Below are 13,752 nucleotides of genomic sequence, written 5' to 3'. Positions count from 1 at the left end.
TCCAGCAGCAACCTTAGTTTTTCCCAGGAATCTCCCATCCAGGTACTGGCCAGGCTCACACCTGCTGAGCTTCAGTGGGGCTGCCAGCTGTAAGTTGCAGGCTGATATGGCTGCTGGCAATATCAGATCTTTTACGATCAGTTCTGAATAGACACAGCTGTGTTTAGAGACCGGGCGCCACAATGGCGCATTTGCGTTGCGCTGCCTCATAGCGTTGGAACCCTGATTTCCAGACCTGGGGTGCTATCTACATACCCCCAAAAAACTACTAACCCTAACGACCTAATCGAGAGAGAGTCCCTGCTGGCCTGGGCCCAGGAGAGCCCTGGCCTGTAGCTTTAAGGCCCAGAGTGTTTTCCTCATCTTGGAGGAGGGCGTGTTGGGGTCAGGCTTAAGGAAACCCCCCAGCGTCTGCGAGATCGCCGCATGTGTGTCCGCAGCCCTCGGGGGACCCTTCATTAAAAACAGATTCCAGCAAAGTAGGATATCCTCTTAAGCAAATATTTTCAGGAAAAATCTATGAAATAATAAACCGCGCTGTGGGACTTCCTCGTGCCTGTGTGGAGATGGCTGGGGCCGCGGTGCGGGAGGAGTTCGCCCAGGTTAGCCGAGTTCACCCTGCGAGTCACAACAGGAAGCGGCTCACGCCGGCAGGGCGGGAGGGAGGGCCCTCCCGAGACACCCCGAGACTGGTGTGCCGGTCTCGGGGTGTGCCGAGACACCCCGCACTGCAGCCCCTGCGCGCCGCTCACACACAGCGCTCCTGCCGAGCGCAGGACAGGCAAGGTGTGCTCTGGGGCACCGGGTGTGAGACGGCACTTTCTGGTGTATGGGGTGTGAGACGGCACTCTCTGGTATACGGGGTGTGAGACGGCACTCTCTGGTGTGAGCCCAGCTGGCTGCAGGGTAATACCCAGGCCATGAGGATGAGGCAGTCAGAAACAGCCCTGGGGCAGCTGTGCAGGTAGAGCGAGGGATGCGAAGCAGTGAATGCTGGGAGTGCTGGGAAGGGAGAATTAAATAGCTATATGTATGCACAAAGGGATATCAGCGGCATGGACTGGTCCTCTCTCCCAAACCCCTTCTTTCATAAACTCAGTTTTGAATCCAGTCTGGTTTCTCAAGCAGCCTCCTGATCTGAGCCCCGTGTGGCCCCCACTGACCCCTACCTGTGCAGAGGCCAGCCTGCTGCGCGGGACCCTTCTCTCTCACATTCTTCACAAAGATGGTGTCCATCGGCTCCAGGCGGCTCCTCTGATATCCTGTGAAGACCACGTGTAGGGTTGCACATACAAGCAGAAAGATAACCCCCAATGCAAATATATATAAATTTTATATTTATATTCATCTGTCATACCACAGAAAACATATAAACATTTGCACAGTGTTAAACTGTGAGACAGCACTTTCTAGGAGCTTTCTAGGAGCTATGTCAAACACTGCTCCTGAATCCTGAGCTAATTCTTGTACATCAAAGGAGCATACACTTCTAATCTTATGTGTAAATCTACTGAATTTTCACTGTCTGACCCCAGGCACTCCACTGTTTTACTGCCTCTCTGATCTCTGCTTGCAAGTCCACTAGGTGGAGCTGTTTCCCAACTTTTGCTGTGATGTGGGTGTCCACTGAAAGGGTGAGGTTGGTCAGATGTCCAGGTGCATTAGGGACAGCGCAACACACACCACTGACGTCATTTTTTTTAATCCTGATGAAGATAAAAAAAACTCACCCTTCCCATTCCCATTCTCTTCATCCTAGAAAAACAAACAAACAAAGATGTAAGCGCCCACAGTGCAGAAGGCCGAGTGAGGAAGTACTACAGCCTGTTAAAGCTTCTTCGAGTTTAGTGATGATGCAGAAGTTGCACTGCCTGGGGACAGTATACTGTCTCTCTGGTTTTCTAGCTGCAGATTTGCTTATTCAGAGTCATGGTGCTACATCTTATTTAGATCATTAAGAGCGGGCATGAGCTCTTCACCCCACTGCCCTCAGGCAAGAGATATAAGAGCATACGGACACTTACCACTAGATTCTTCAATAGCTTCTATCCACAAGCAGTGAGACTGGCAACACATTTAGCCATCCCCCTCGGACCACACCTACACCATCACCATCTACCTCTTTATGATTTCTTATCTATTGCACATCTCCAGTCATTGTTTACGCGTCTGTATTGTTTACATTCAAACTGTCTACACGTTTACTTGCACATTGTCTACTGTTTGTTTGTATATTGTCTTGATGCACTGTTTGCACTTTGTCTTGTTTTTTACACTCGTTTTACAATCGAGAGACTTTCTGTAAGTAAGAATTCCATTGTACCAGTACCGGTTACACATGGCAATAAAGTTCAAGTTCAAGTATTCTGAAAAAAGGCGTGTCTTTCTCCAGCTGACACCGATCCTCCAAGCAGAACATGAGAAAGAATGGACTGTGGCCATGGAGCAGGCTTCCTACGAGGGCCAAGGCTTGCAAGTTGGAACTGTCATCCCGGCAAACACTAACCAAGTCAAACCCCGAGGACAGACACTGTAGGACAGAACTACAATGGGAGACATCGTGCAGACCACTCCCATTTTTAAATGCCTTTTAACTGCTGTAACCAATTGCATGATGGTGACCAACATGACAAAACCAGTATCGAGCTCACTGCAGTTACAGCGAACCGAACTGGAAACACAGGCCAGCAACGGCAGCTGATGTCTCTCCGCAACGTCCGTACACAAGCACTGCCCCCCACACCCATCCTCTCTTAGTCAGCTCTGACAGATCTCTCTCCAGATCCACAGCTTCGGAAGCAATACTGTGCAACTAATTAAAACAGCTACTCTGAGTCTCCACAGGCTTTTAGGTCCTCTGTACTTTGTAAGCATTCTGACAAGAAATGTGCCTTGGTCTGCCCTTTAAATGCTGACAGAGTTTTGCTTCTCATCACTGAGAGAGGGATGAAGAGCTCTCAGCAGCGGCCACAATAACTCAGCTCTGCCAGGTGAGGGCGCAGCTGAGCGCAGGCCTTCTGTGACAGAACTAGGCGGAACAATAAGGAGTAGGCCCAGTGGAATCATGGGAAGCCTGCAAAACTGCCTTGCAAATTTACCGTGGGTTTACTGCCACAAGGCAGAGAAGCGCAGTAAATCCAAGCAGAGGAAACCAGCATTTAAAAATAGAGGCGATTTAGGACTGAAATAGCAGGCTGCGAAGAGGTGCTTTAAAAACAAAAACATCCCAGAATTGTTAATTGTCTGGCCACTGGCGTTTTAACGAGCACCTTTTGAAACGCTATCGGCTGGCAGCCCCAAGTGCTAAGCAGACTCGCTGGCAGACTCGATGAGCTCAGCGTCAGGTGCCGTTTTCACCCTGATGACCAAATCTGGGGAACTACTGCTTCAGTCAGCAATCAACACTGGGCCAAGAGAGCACACACTGGTACGCACATCTCTGGGGAACAGCCTCTTCCTCCCAAAACACCACTTACTGCACATGCAAACGCCAGCAAAAAAAATAAATATACTGTGCAAAGATGAAGCAGACCTGAGTGGAATCGGTTTGAAAAGTGACTTTAATGCTCCAATTGTAAGAGAGGCGCTTTTGTATTCCCCAGTAAAAGCTCTGCAGCAACAGAGTGCATGGCTTCAATGACAGTAAGTTAATGGGAAGGCAGTGACTGACTTAAGAGCACAGTGCAGTTTAGCCAAGTGACCCGGGGGTGGGGGGCACCCTGAGCAGCTGGGCCACCAGGAGGCGCTGTGCAGCTGGCCTGGATCACGCAGGACAGCTGACCGCGGGAGAACTGTCCCAGTGCCTGGGCATTGAGCTGGGGGGACACAGGGAGAGCTGAGTGAGCACTTTGAGAGGAACTGCTCGGGCTTTAGCTGAGCTGACAGCGCTCATTCCTTGCAGGGGGAGACAATAGCAGGGTTTAGGGGAAGAGAAAGCGAGCTGGCAGGGTGCTCCGGCACTCCTGTGGCACAGGGGAGCTCAGGGCCCGGCACAATCTGCCTCACCACTCTCGGACTCTTGCTCTGGCCTCTGTGTGAAAGATTTTTTGTTTTCCTCCTAGGGAAACAGCCAGGCTGCACTCACTGTTAAAATATAAAATCTGCAAAAGCAGAGCTTGTCTGTGTCCAGTATAGGATGAAGCCAAAACAAGTTCAGCTGCACCCTTCCAGAGTGCTCACTGTCTGCTGCTTGACCCTCTGACTCAAAGCCTCCCCAACTGTTGCTCCACCAGCGTGCCCTACTCTGAGACAGACCCATTCGCAGAAATACTAGGACACCTGAGCACAAGATACTTCATTCTCTTAACTTACACGCTTCCAAACATGCTCATTTCTCCTGCGCCAAGATAATTACTCGGCCCAAGCTGTAATGCTGACCATTCTCAGCTGTCGAGAGCAGGTAGGTGACGCCTCTCTCATCTCCGGCGCTACATGACCTCCATCCGCCACCTTGTGACGTCCTTCCCAGAAGTCTCTGCAGTGACGGTACTGTGTCTTCCTAATGCACAGGGCCTCCTGGCCGCTGCAGCGGGATAGAACAGTGCCGGCGGCCGTGCGCGGGAGCCTGGCGGCATGGCAACCGCCTCGTGCCGACATGTGCCGGGCCAGTCAGGGCTTGAGGATCCCGCGGCTTCAGCTCAGTCTGAAAAGCTCAGCTCACTCAGCCCTCCAGCACCTGAACAGCACCCCAGACCTCAGTGCAAGGGGCTCACGTTCTGCGCCTCCTTGCTTGTAGAGAGATAACAGGAGGTTTATCATTGGTGTGCAATATCTCTATCCTAACTTCAACTTCTAAACCTGGCAGACCAAAGCTCCTAGCATTCATAGCATCAGAAAATCGGGAGCCTGTCTGATCGCCCTGAAGAGAAACCGATCACACTAGAGGCACCATGGCTGGAGCCCAGCAGGATTGCCTCTCCGATTCCAGGCTTTTGGGGAGATCCAGTGCGGCGTGAGGGGGGGACTGACCTTCAGGCTGGTGTGCAGAGCGGACTCGGGGGGGTACACGATGAAGTGCCGCAGGGTGAACCCGAACCCCTGGGAGTTCTTGTGCAGTACCACCGTACGCGGGCCCTGCCACGCCGGCCCCTCCCCCGACTTCGGCTGCGCGTTCTCATTGGGCGACGAAATCCCATCTCTACGCCCCTTCGCCTGCAACACAAAGAGAGAGAGAGAGCACCAGGTCAGCACTGCTGTAGTTTCACCATTAGACTTTAGAAAAAGGCCTGCAGGTCCCAGGTACGATTTCACCAGGTGCATATACACCTGCACACCTGAACAGCAGGGGGTAGCTCTCCAGAGGAAACAACATGCATACTCTAATCTGAAGACATGCTTGCGTCACACTACAGATGCCAGTCGTGTGGTATAAGGCCACAGCGCCGTGTGAGCAGAAGATCAGTCAAACATGAGAGGGGGCCATTCTACCCATCTGGCTCGTTTAGTTGCATGTCCAGCAGTTTGGAGAAAGAGTACAGGTTTCAACGAAACGGCTGGGCAGCTTGTTCTGTCCTCCCACACACCTCTGGGCACAAGAAATCCAAATCCACTTAAACGTTGTTCCCTCTAGTACCCTCTGGATGGTATTTCTGTGCTGATTAAAATAACCAAACATTCATAAAATGGGACAAAAAAAATTCTGAGCAAAAAAAGGCAGAAGGTAGATTCTCCCTCTTCCAATTCAAAAGCCAGATTTGATTTATGAGGAGGCATCTAAGCAGACCTGTTGCAGGCTGCTGTGTGATGGCCTTGGGAATTTTCCGCACTTGTTTTAGAATTTGCAAACAGTAGTTTGTATCATTCGAGCCGTGCTGGAATATCGCCTTGAATTTTTGGAGAATAACAGGATGCATTCTGAAATAAGTCAGGTTCATATTGCCAAATATGCTTAATACATCTCCTACATTGTCCGCTCACAGAAGAGCCTATTTTGTACAGCGCAAACTTGTGCATTCTTTTACACATCCTGGTCTGACTGGTACTGGCTCAGAGATTCCAGCAGAACCAGCCTGTTTGGCTTGTCAGCGCTGGCACGCATCTCCGAGTCACGTCCCGACACACATCCTGACTTGTAAGGAATCTCGGCTGAGGATCTTTCAAGGCAGAAGGGGACAAAAAAAAAACAACTGAAGACGAAAGTAAAACGAGAAATTCTTATAGCTTGAACAAAACAGCGGGTCATGAAAAGATGTAGGAGTCAAAGTAAGAGCCCAGAGGGGGTGATATCATTGACTTTGGACTTTTAAACTGAAGTGTGGACAGCACCCCAGCCACAGAGGAGGCTAGAATCTGGAAATGGAACAGTTCCAGAGAGTAATGAATGCCCTGCAAACTTTCATGTGATCCTGGCAGCTTGTGTCTAACTGGACTTTGAGCTCAAAACCCTCTCAAAACTCAAAAGCTTTTTAAAATACAGCCCCCAAAAACTGATTTCTCTGGCCCTCTTTCTTCAGACTCATGATAAGAATGTCTTCTGAGCTCTAGAGGCTGGGCAAACGGAATGCGTGGGGTTATAATATCCCCGCTAACACCGGAGACTTGCAGATTCTGCAGCCTGTACAATTACAGCTGCAAGGGAAAACCAGGTGGCGAGACAGCAGCAGCGCCTACCAAGATTTCTTTCTTGCACGCGTGAAGTCTCGGAAGCACAGACGTGAACAGCAAACAGGAGCTGCACACAGCAGACGTGCGAGCGCACAAGCAATCGCACATCTGCTTCGCCCCACCACAGCCTGGGCACCCCTGAGCCCCAGCTCGCCCAGCACACGCAGGAAACTCAAACACGCCTGAAGCGCCCAGAGTCGGCACAGCCTGTTCGCCTCAAGCCATTTCTTTAAAGCCCTGACGAAGGCCATCTCTTGCACACATCCTCTGCATGGAAAAAACCTTGACCCTTTCCTCTGGTTGGAATAGCCAGCTCTGGACTCATCCTGGCGCTGGGCCCACTGAGCACCTAGAAAAACACTGAGGGTGTGGGGGGGATTTTTTTTTTTTGCAGTGGGTTTGCAACCTGCCAGGAACCGGTGTACGCCTCATTCCCATCAGCGGGGGGCGGGGGGGGGGTGGTTTCAAGTGCACCCCAGCTCCGGCTAGGGGAGGTCTCACCAGGGACATGCAGCTGCCAGCCTCTGCCAATGGCTGAAAAGAAGCCCCATCCTGCCATCTCCTCACTTCCTGCCGGCACGTCGGAGCACTGTGCTGACCTCGCAGCCCCGTCAGCGCAACAACAGGAAGTGGCAGCCTTGAGTCAGGAAGAGCGGAGCGGGGGGGGGGCAGGGGGGGGGGTCACTAGCCATTCAGAGAATACCGTTCCTCTAAAAATAGTGAGGGAGAGGTCTCTTCAGCACAGGACAAGGCTGACGGCTCACTCCACACTCCCAGTGTCGCTGTCCCAGACTCTCCTCCCCTCTCCATCCAGGCCCACGGATACAAATACAAGTTCTGCCGCTCAGGAGCTGGATCCATTTCAGGTTTAGGGGAAGAGCATCGTGTAAAAACCGTACCGATGAAACAGAATAAGACATACGTACACAGGTGTGTTTCAGATTTTTTGCATTCTTGCTTATGCCAATAATCCTGCCTTGTGCCAGTTGCATGCCGGATTAGGCTCCGGCTCCACTTTCAATACTGGACTGGATTAGTGGGATGTTTATGCAAATGTTGCCAACATAAAGCAAGGAGTATGAAATTAATCAGCACCTGTCATTGGCGTAAATACAAAACCCTGCAACACAGGAAAACCTGGAAAGGCTGTGCTGCACATCGGGAGTCTTATTTCCTCGGCTGAACTGCTGCGGCCACATTTCTCCCGCCCCAGAGCTATGAACACTGTGAGCACCATGCCTCCCTCCAAGTCCCTGGTCAGCACCAGTTTCTAAAAACACATTCCCTAACCATGTCCCCTCCCTTTCCATCTCTCAGCAAGCAGCCACATTTACCACATTCCCATCATCCCATGCCTCTGCTCCCCGCTGCTAGACAGCACAGGCTCCCTCTCCCAGCCCCTCTGTCCTTCTTATCTGGGCCGTAATCCCTTGACTCCATACTGGGCGTCACTGCCCTGTCGACAACACAGAGCGCCCCCTCCCAGAATCCCACAGCTCCTAGGCAGAAGGCACCCCTGGAGTTTCTCACCTCCAACAGCGCTTGCAGAGCCAGAGCCAAAGAAGAGGAAAAGAGAGCCTGTGTGATTGCGAAAGGGCGCAGAAGGGAGAGAGAGGGAGAGACAGCGCTGCTTTTCTCCGAGACGGGCTTCAGCCTGGACAGGTTGAGACACATGAAGCGTTGCCAGAGGAGGGGGGGAGGAGACGTGAACTGAATGCAATGCTGTCGGAGCAGGAGCAGCGAGGCCAATTCTCAGACAAGCTCCAACACGACAGTTTCAACCACAACCCCTCCCGGCACTGCGAGCCCTTCAATTACTCCTTGCTCAGACTGCAGCCGTGCCCTTAATCCAGCATGAAGCAACTGGGCTCAGCCCCACCGTGGGAGCGCGCCGGCTGTGCCGTCTAAGCTCGTTTGACGCCCCTGACCACGCGTGCACGCCGTGGCGCTACGCTGCAGACGACCTTAAAGAAGAGCTCAAATTCAAAGCATCTTATCAAAAAATAAAAGCAAAACCCACTGGCCACGCAGAGCGAAGAGCGACAGGCACAGGTATTTCATCACCCAGGCGACATATTTATGGGCATCAGTGAATGAATCATGTCAGGATTGCTGGAGTTAAAAGCACTTAAAGGACTATGATTCCTTATTATGCACCTGTACAGTACACGCATGATTTCCTGTAGTAGTCATCAAAAGTTAGCAATGGTATGCAGAGCCTGAACCAGTTCCAAACTACAGAATGGTCTCACACAAATGTGTTGTGAGTGGAGGAGAGTAATAAGCCTGGATAAAATGAAAGAATTAAGGCAAAATGAAACAATCGAGGCTGACTGCTGCATAAATGTCGGAAAACAAGACTGAAGTCCATGGGTTTGCTGTACTCAGGTACCAGAGCTGCTGTGCGTTTGTGATCATTCTCTAATCAACAGGCCGGCTAGCAGGCTCTCCCCAGCTCTGCAGGGACACGAGCCGGCCGCCCGCTCGGAGCTGACAGGCAGCTGACTGTTCACATTCTTCTCGCCCCACTTTAATTAAAAGATCTTCCCGTGAAAGGTCAGGGTCTGACACCTGGAACGAGTCCCTGGCTGCTTTATAGCAGCCCCACATGCAAGAAAAACAACCAATGCCTGGAATTCCTGCACCTCGCCGGGCTTTCCTAACCCTGACATTGCGCCTTTGGCAACACAACGCATCTGCCTGTCTGTCTTTTGTTATCCTGTTAAAATATTAGCATAAACAGGGCTATTACCCCATGCATGTGTCATGTGCATGTGAGGAATTTCTACCGTTAGTTCGAGAGCAGAAATGTGAAAACAGGTGTCACACCATTTTACACCCTTCGCGGCTTCCAAACGACACGAGAGGTTTTCAATCCGTTGAACAATGTTCACTAAGGGAGCGTGAAATGACTGGCATGGTACGGGTTTGCTCGAAACCAAACAACAATACCAGCAGGAACGCCCAGTGATTAAACTACAGCCTGCTGGAGGGGTACCTCAAGGTACTGCGGCCTGCTGGAGGGGTACCTCAGTCTGTTGGAGGGGTACTGTGGCCTGCTGGAGGGGTACCTCAGTCTGTTGGAGGGGTACCTCAGTCTACTGGAGGGGTACCGGTGGCCTGCTGGAGGGGTACCGTGGCCTGCTGGAGGGGTACCTCAGGGTACCAAGGCCTGCTTGAGGGGTACCTCAGTTTACTGGAGGGGTTCCATGGCCTGCTGGAGGGGTACCTCAGTCTACTGGAGGGGTACCGTGGCCTGCTGGAGGGGTACCGTGGCCTGCTGGAGGAGTAGCGAGGCCTGTTACACAGCCAGAAACTGTCTGACCCCGAGGCTGCCCTCCACGCGCCACTGCCAGAACCTCGACAACAAGGGATCCCCCCTCCATACCCCACTCAGGCATTTCAGCAGCCCCTGCGAGCAAACGCACCCAGCTGTGACAGCCCAAGTGAGAAATGCTCAAGATACTACACACCTACCCCCTCTCCCACTCGCAAGTACATCACGGCCGCAGGCTTCTTCACCGACCCATGTCTCTCTCCCGCAAGGAGCGTTCAGCTGAAGTCTCCTGTATTCTTCCACCATGGCCAAACCATGGGCACACTACTAACCCCTCCCACAGGGCAATATGCCCACACTGAAAATCCAGCCATGAGAGCAGTATGGGTCCAGGAAAAGCTGCAAGCGTTACTTTATGAATCATGCAAATTTATCTTTTGTCTTCATTTCAGAAATCGCAGTGAAATCACAGGACACAGTGTCCAAAATGACAGCCCAAATGGTTGGACCAGGAACTCAAATAAGCAAAGTTTCCTTTTGTTTTTCATATTAGACAATTATTCCTGTGCCACCACCTTCATCGGGACACATCAATGGGAGGCGGACAGGATATTCAGTTTGATGCTGAGTGTTTAGCGCTACATGACAAAGTGCACCTGTTGTCAGTGTTGTAACCGGCTAAAGACAAAGGGAGAGTCCCAGCTGCATGCATAACTCTGTGCACCACTCAGATGACTCACCTAAACAATCAACTTCCTTAAACCGGTTGCAAAAAAACCCACTTGTAAGACACATTCTTCCCATATTAAGCCAGCAGTGACAAAATGCGACTTTCCTTTTCATCACATACATACAGTACTATGATCTGATATCATCTTGTAGGAGCGATCATACAACACTGTACTAACAGGCTTCAGAGCACTGTGCGGCACTCTTTCTCTTGCTCACAGTTTTTTTTTGACATTTGTAGTAGCCACCTCTCTCAGAAACCCAGTCCACCCCCACCGGGCTCTCGAACCGCCACACAGTGGTGCCCCCTGCTAGCAGGGAGGTGGGCATCGAGGCCACCCGCGACTACCGCCGACTGATAAAGCTAATTAAATCCCAGAACATAAGCAGGGTACCGAAATGCACTCAAGACAGAACCCCTGAGACACTCGGGTGACCCTGAGCTCCGTTCCGGGGAGAGCCTTACCCTGATGTCTTGGGGCTGCTCCTTCCTCGGGGCTCTTGGACCCTTGACCGCGGCTCGGCGAACCAGCCCCGGCGCGGGCTTGGCGTGTCCGGCCTCCGCCACGCGGCGCAGCACGGCCAGCCAGATGCAGCGCGGCTCGGGGGCGCTGCAGTCCACCCCCACCGGGCTCTCGAACCGCCACACAGGGGCGCCCCCTGCTGGCGGGGAGGGGGGCACCGGGACCACGCGCGGCCGTTCCCCCACTACCGCTGACTGCCCTGCCGCCGACATGCTGCCCCGCCCCCCGACACCGAGATCCAGACAGGCAAGGGGAACCCCGAAAAGGAACGGCTCCAGAAAGCTCGGTCACCACAGAGAACAAGCCCGAGGTCCCCGGACCATCCTTTCCCCAGAGCCGCTCTGCCGGGACCGAGTCAGATTCCTGTTCCTGCGAACAGCGGCGCAGCGCGATAAGAATCCGGGATGCCTCCCCTCTGGCGGGAACCGTCCCGGAGAAGAAAACGGTCTCCTATAATTCCCAGAAGTTCCGCGCACAGCTCCAAGAGATCCAGAGGTTTGCCTGCAGGCCAAGGACCTTGGCTTGTCACTGTTTGTTGTGTCACAGGCAATTAAAATTCAGAAGCGCTCACGCTGGCAGTGAGGCTGGCTGCCCACGGGGTGACTGGAGAACCATCTAAATGCCCTGGAACCATACTAACACTGATTAACAGCGACCGAGGAAAGGAATCGCAGACAGAAACAGGTACATCTTTTTGGGGTCTTCCTTTTCTTCTTTCCATGATCCGCCGGTATTTATTTTCCTCTGCCAAGCTCACCAGTAGTTCTCACACCAGGGCTCGGCTTTGGGGTTTCGGCGACACTTGTCTGTCCGAAACTTGCTCTAAAACTCCCATCCCGTTGGCACACGCTCCCCCAGTCCAGCCCAGTCCAGCCTGCCGGCAGAGGGACACTTAGCTGCTGCTGCTGCCCCCTCTCTCAGTCACCCCCTCCTCCTCACTTGCCCTTCGCCCACCACAGCCGGCTCGCGGGCATCGCCTCGGTCCGCAGCCTCGGCTGTGGAAGAGGAAGAGCGGAGCGCAGATCGGGAAAGCGCCTGGGAGGGCAAAAGCAGAATCCCAGTTTCCTTGACACCTGTGTGCGCGCGCGCGTGAGCGTGTGTGCGCGCTACCGCAGAGAGGCAGAGGGGATGGAGAGCGGGGGACAAGTGCCACTTCAAAAAACAGGGTCAGGTTTCAAATCGAAGAAAAGAAAACGCTCAGACTCTTTTTTTCTCCTCTTTGCTTCCTCTGCTTTCTTTTCCTCTTCTCCCCCTCTCTCTCTCTTTCTCTCCGGGTCTCCTGTTCTATCCTCCAGCAGCGCAGCGACGTTCCCCCTCCACCCCAAACACAGCCGCTCACAGGCAGGGTGGAAGCCAGACGGAAAGACCGGGATAGACAGAGAAGTCAGCGGCGGCGGCAGCCGGGAGCACAGACTCTGCGCGGACACACAGGGAGCGGAATGAGACAGAGTGAGGGAGGGAGAGAGAGAGAGAGAGAGGATCGGAACAGACACCTCCCAGCTCCGCCAGCTCCGCTCGTTCCACACCACATCCAGGATCCAGCAGCTGCTATAGGCTAGCACTCCGATCCCAGGAACCCCTGCCCCACCCTGGAGTGACCCTTGACCCCACCCTCAGCAGCTGACTTTAATGGGAGTCACACTGCGGTGCTGTTCTCACCACGTCTGACTGGGCAGTGGGTGGGTGGGAATGGGGAGGGAGACAGAAAACCTCAGCTTTCACGAGGGTCTGCTCTTTTAACAAACACACTGCTCCCAACTCTGAGTTCTCACTCCAGTGCAAGACGATGGCTTCCCCCCGAAAATCACCGAAACTTTAAATAAACATGTGAACCCACCAAAAGAAAAACACACATTCAGGAGTATTTCCACAGACAGGAAGGGGACAGCAAACGTGGACAATTAACACAACATGCATACACTATTTAAAAAAATGAGTCTAGGATACCAATAACCACAAAATATTTTTATATGAAATTTTTATTATATAAAATTTTTAATGCAAGGTCTATTACCTCAATGAGGAAAAACAGGTTTTCACTCGTTGTCTGGGAAGGGTAGCATGTACAAACATGTACAGTACGTGCACATTGAGAGAGACACGCGCACGCTGGACTTGAGAATGAGGGGAGGCACTCTCTCTATATATATAAACTTTATTTAAATTCAAATTATTCCACCACAAAGGACTTGCAATCTGTGGCTAAGACCTCATTTTCTAGACCAGCCTTGTAATGTCGTCAACAGAAAAGCAACTGAAGAAAATAAAGGGAGTTCTCCTGTATAGCTGCCAAAAGGCCTTCCTGGGTAACTTGCGTAGGACAGATGTACTCTGGGCTTTAAAGGAAGTCTGGCATCAGATTACAGCCCTGTGTTGTGCATGGAAGCACAGTTTCTATAGCAAACAGGATCCTTGGGGGACCTCTTCATGAGAGTAATGGAATTGGTATCAATGGATCCGTGCCTGGAGTCTGCTCTCTGACCTACTGGGTTTTTTTGTCCAGCCCTACAGCTTACGGGCTTTAAGAACGTTTGAGGGCAAAATAAGGCACTCATAAAACACCCAACCAGTTCTTAAAAACACCCCAGCTTCTCTAATACCCCACAGGAGACAGGCACT

General features: G+C 52.2%; 1 protein-coding gene across 7 annotated transcripts in view; it reads right to left on the bottom strand.

The window, feature by feature from the left end:
- LOC148638696 (rho GTPase-activating protein 23-like) overlaps window positions 1–13,752 on the bottom strand; it is a 97,061-nt gene that overhangs the window by 33,629 nt on the left and 49,680 nt on the right. For 4 of the 7 annotated variants that reach the window (XM_088623008.1, XM_088623010.1, XM_088623011.1 and 1 more), the window contains exons 2-4: window positions 4,969–5,151; window positions 1,731–1,755; window positions 1,170–1,262 (exon numbers count right to left, since the gene is read on the bottom strand). In XM_088623008.1, coding sequence (XP_088479134.1) covers window positions 1,170–1,262; window positions 1,731–1,755; window positions 4,969–5,151 — 301 coding nt within the window. Of the gene's footprint in view, window positions 1–1,169; window positions 1,263–1,730; window positions 1,756–4,968; window positions 5,152–11,075; window positions 12,670–13,752 lie in introns of those variants that run through there. The other 3 variants (XR_015930983.1, XM_088623006.1, XM_088623007.1) reach the window with 1 other exon arrangement.

This window comes from Lepisosteus platostomus, chromosome 28 (genome assembly GCF_059453375.1).
Source record: "Lepisosteus platostomus isolate fLepPlt1 chromosome 28, fLepPlt1.hap1, whole genome shotgun sequence".
In the NCBI taxonomy this organism is placed as follows: domain Eukaryota; kingdom Metazoa; phylum Chordata; class Actinopteri; order Semionotiformes; family Lepisosteidae; genus Lepisosteus; species Lepisosteus platostomus.
Note: the sequence above shows the minus strand (reverse complement) of the source record. Positions and strands in the feature narration are given on the sequence as shown.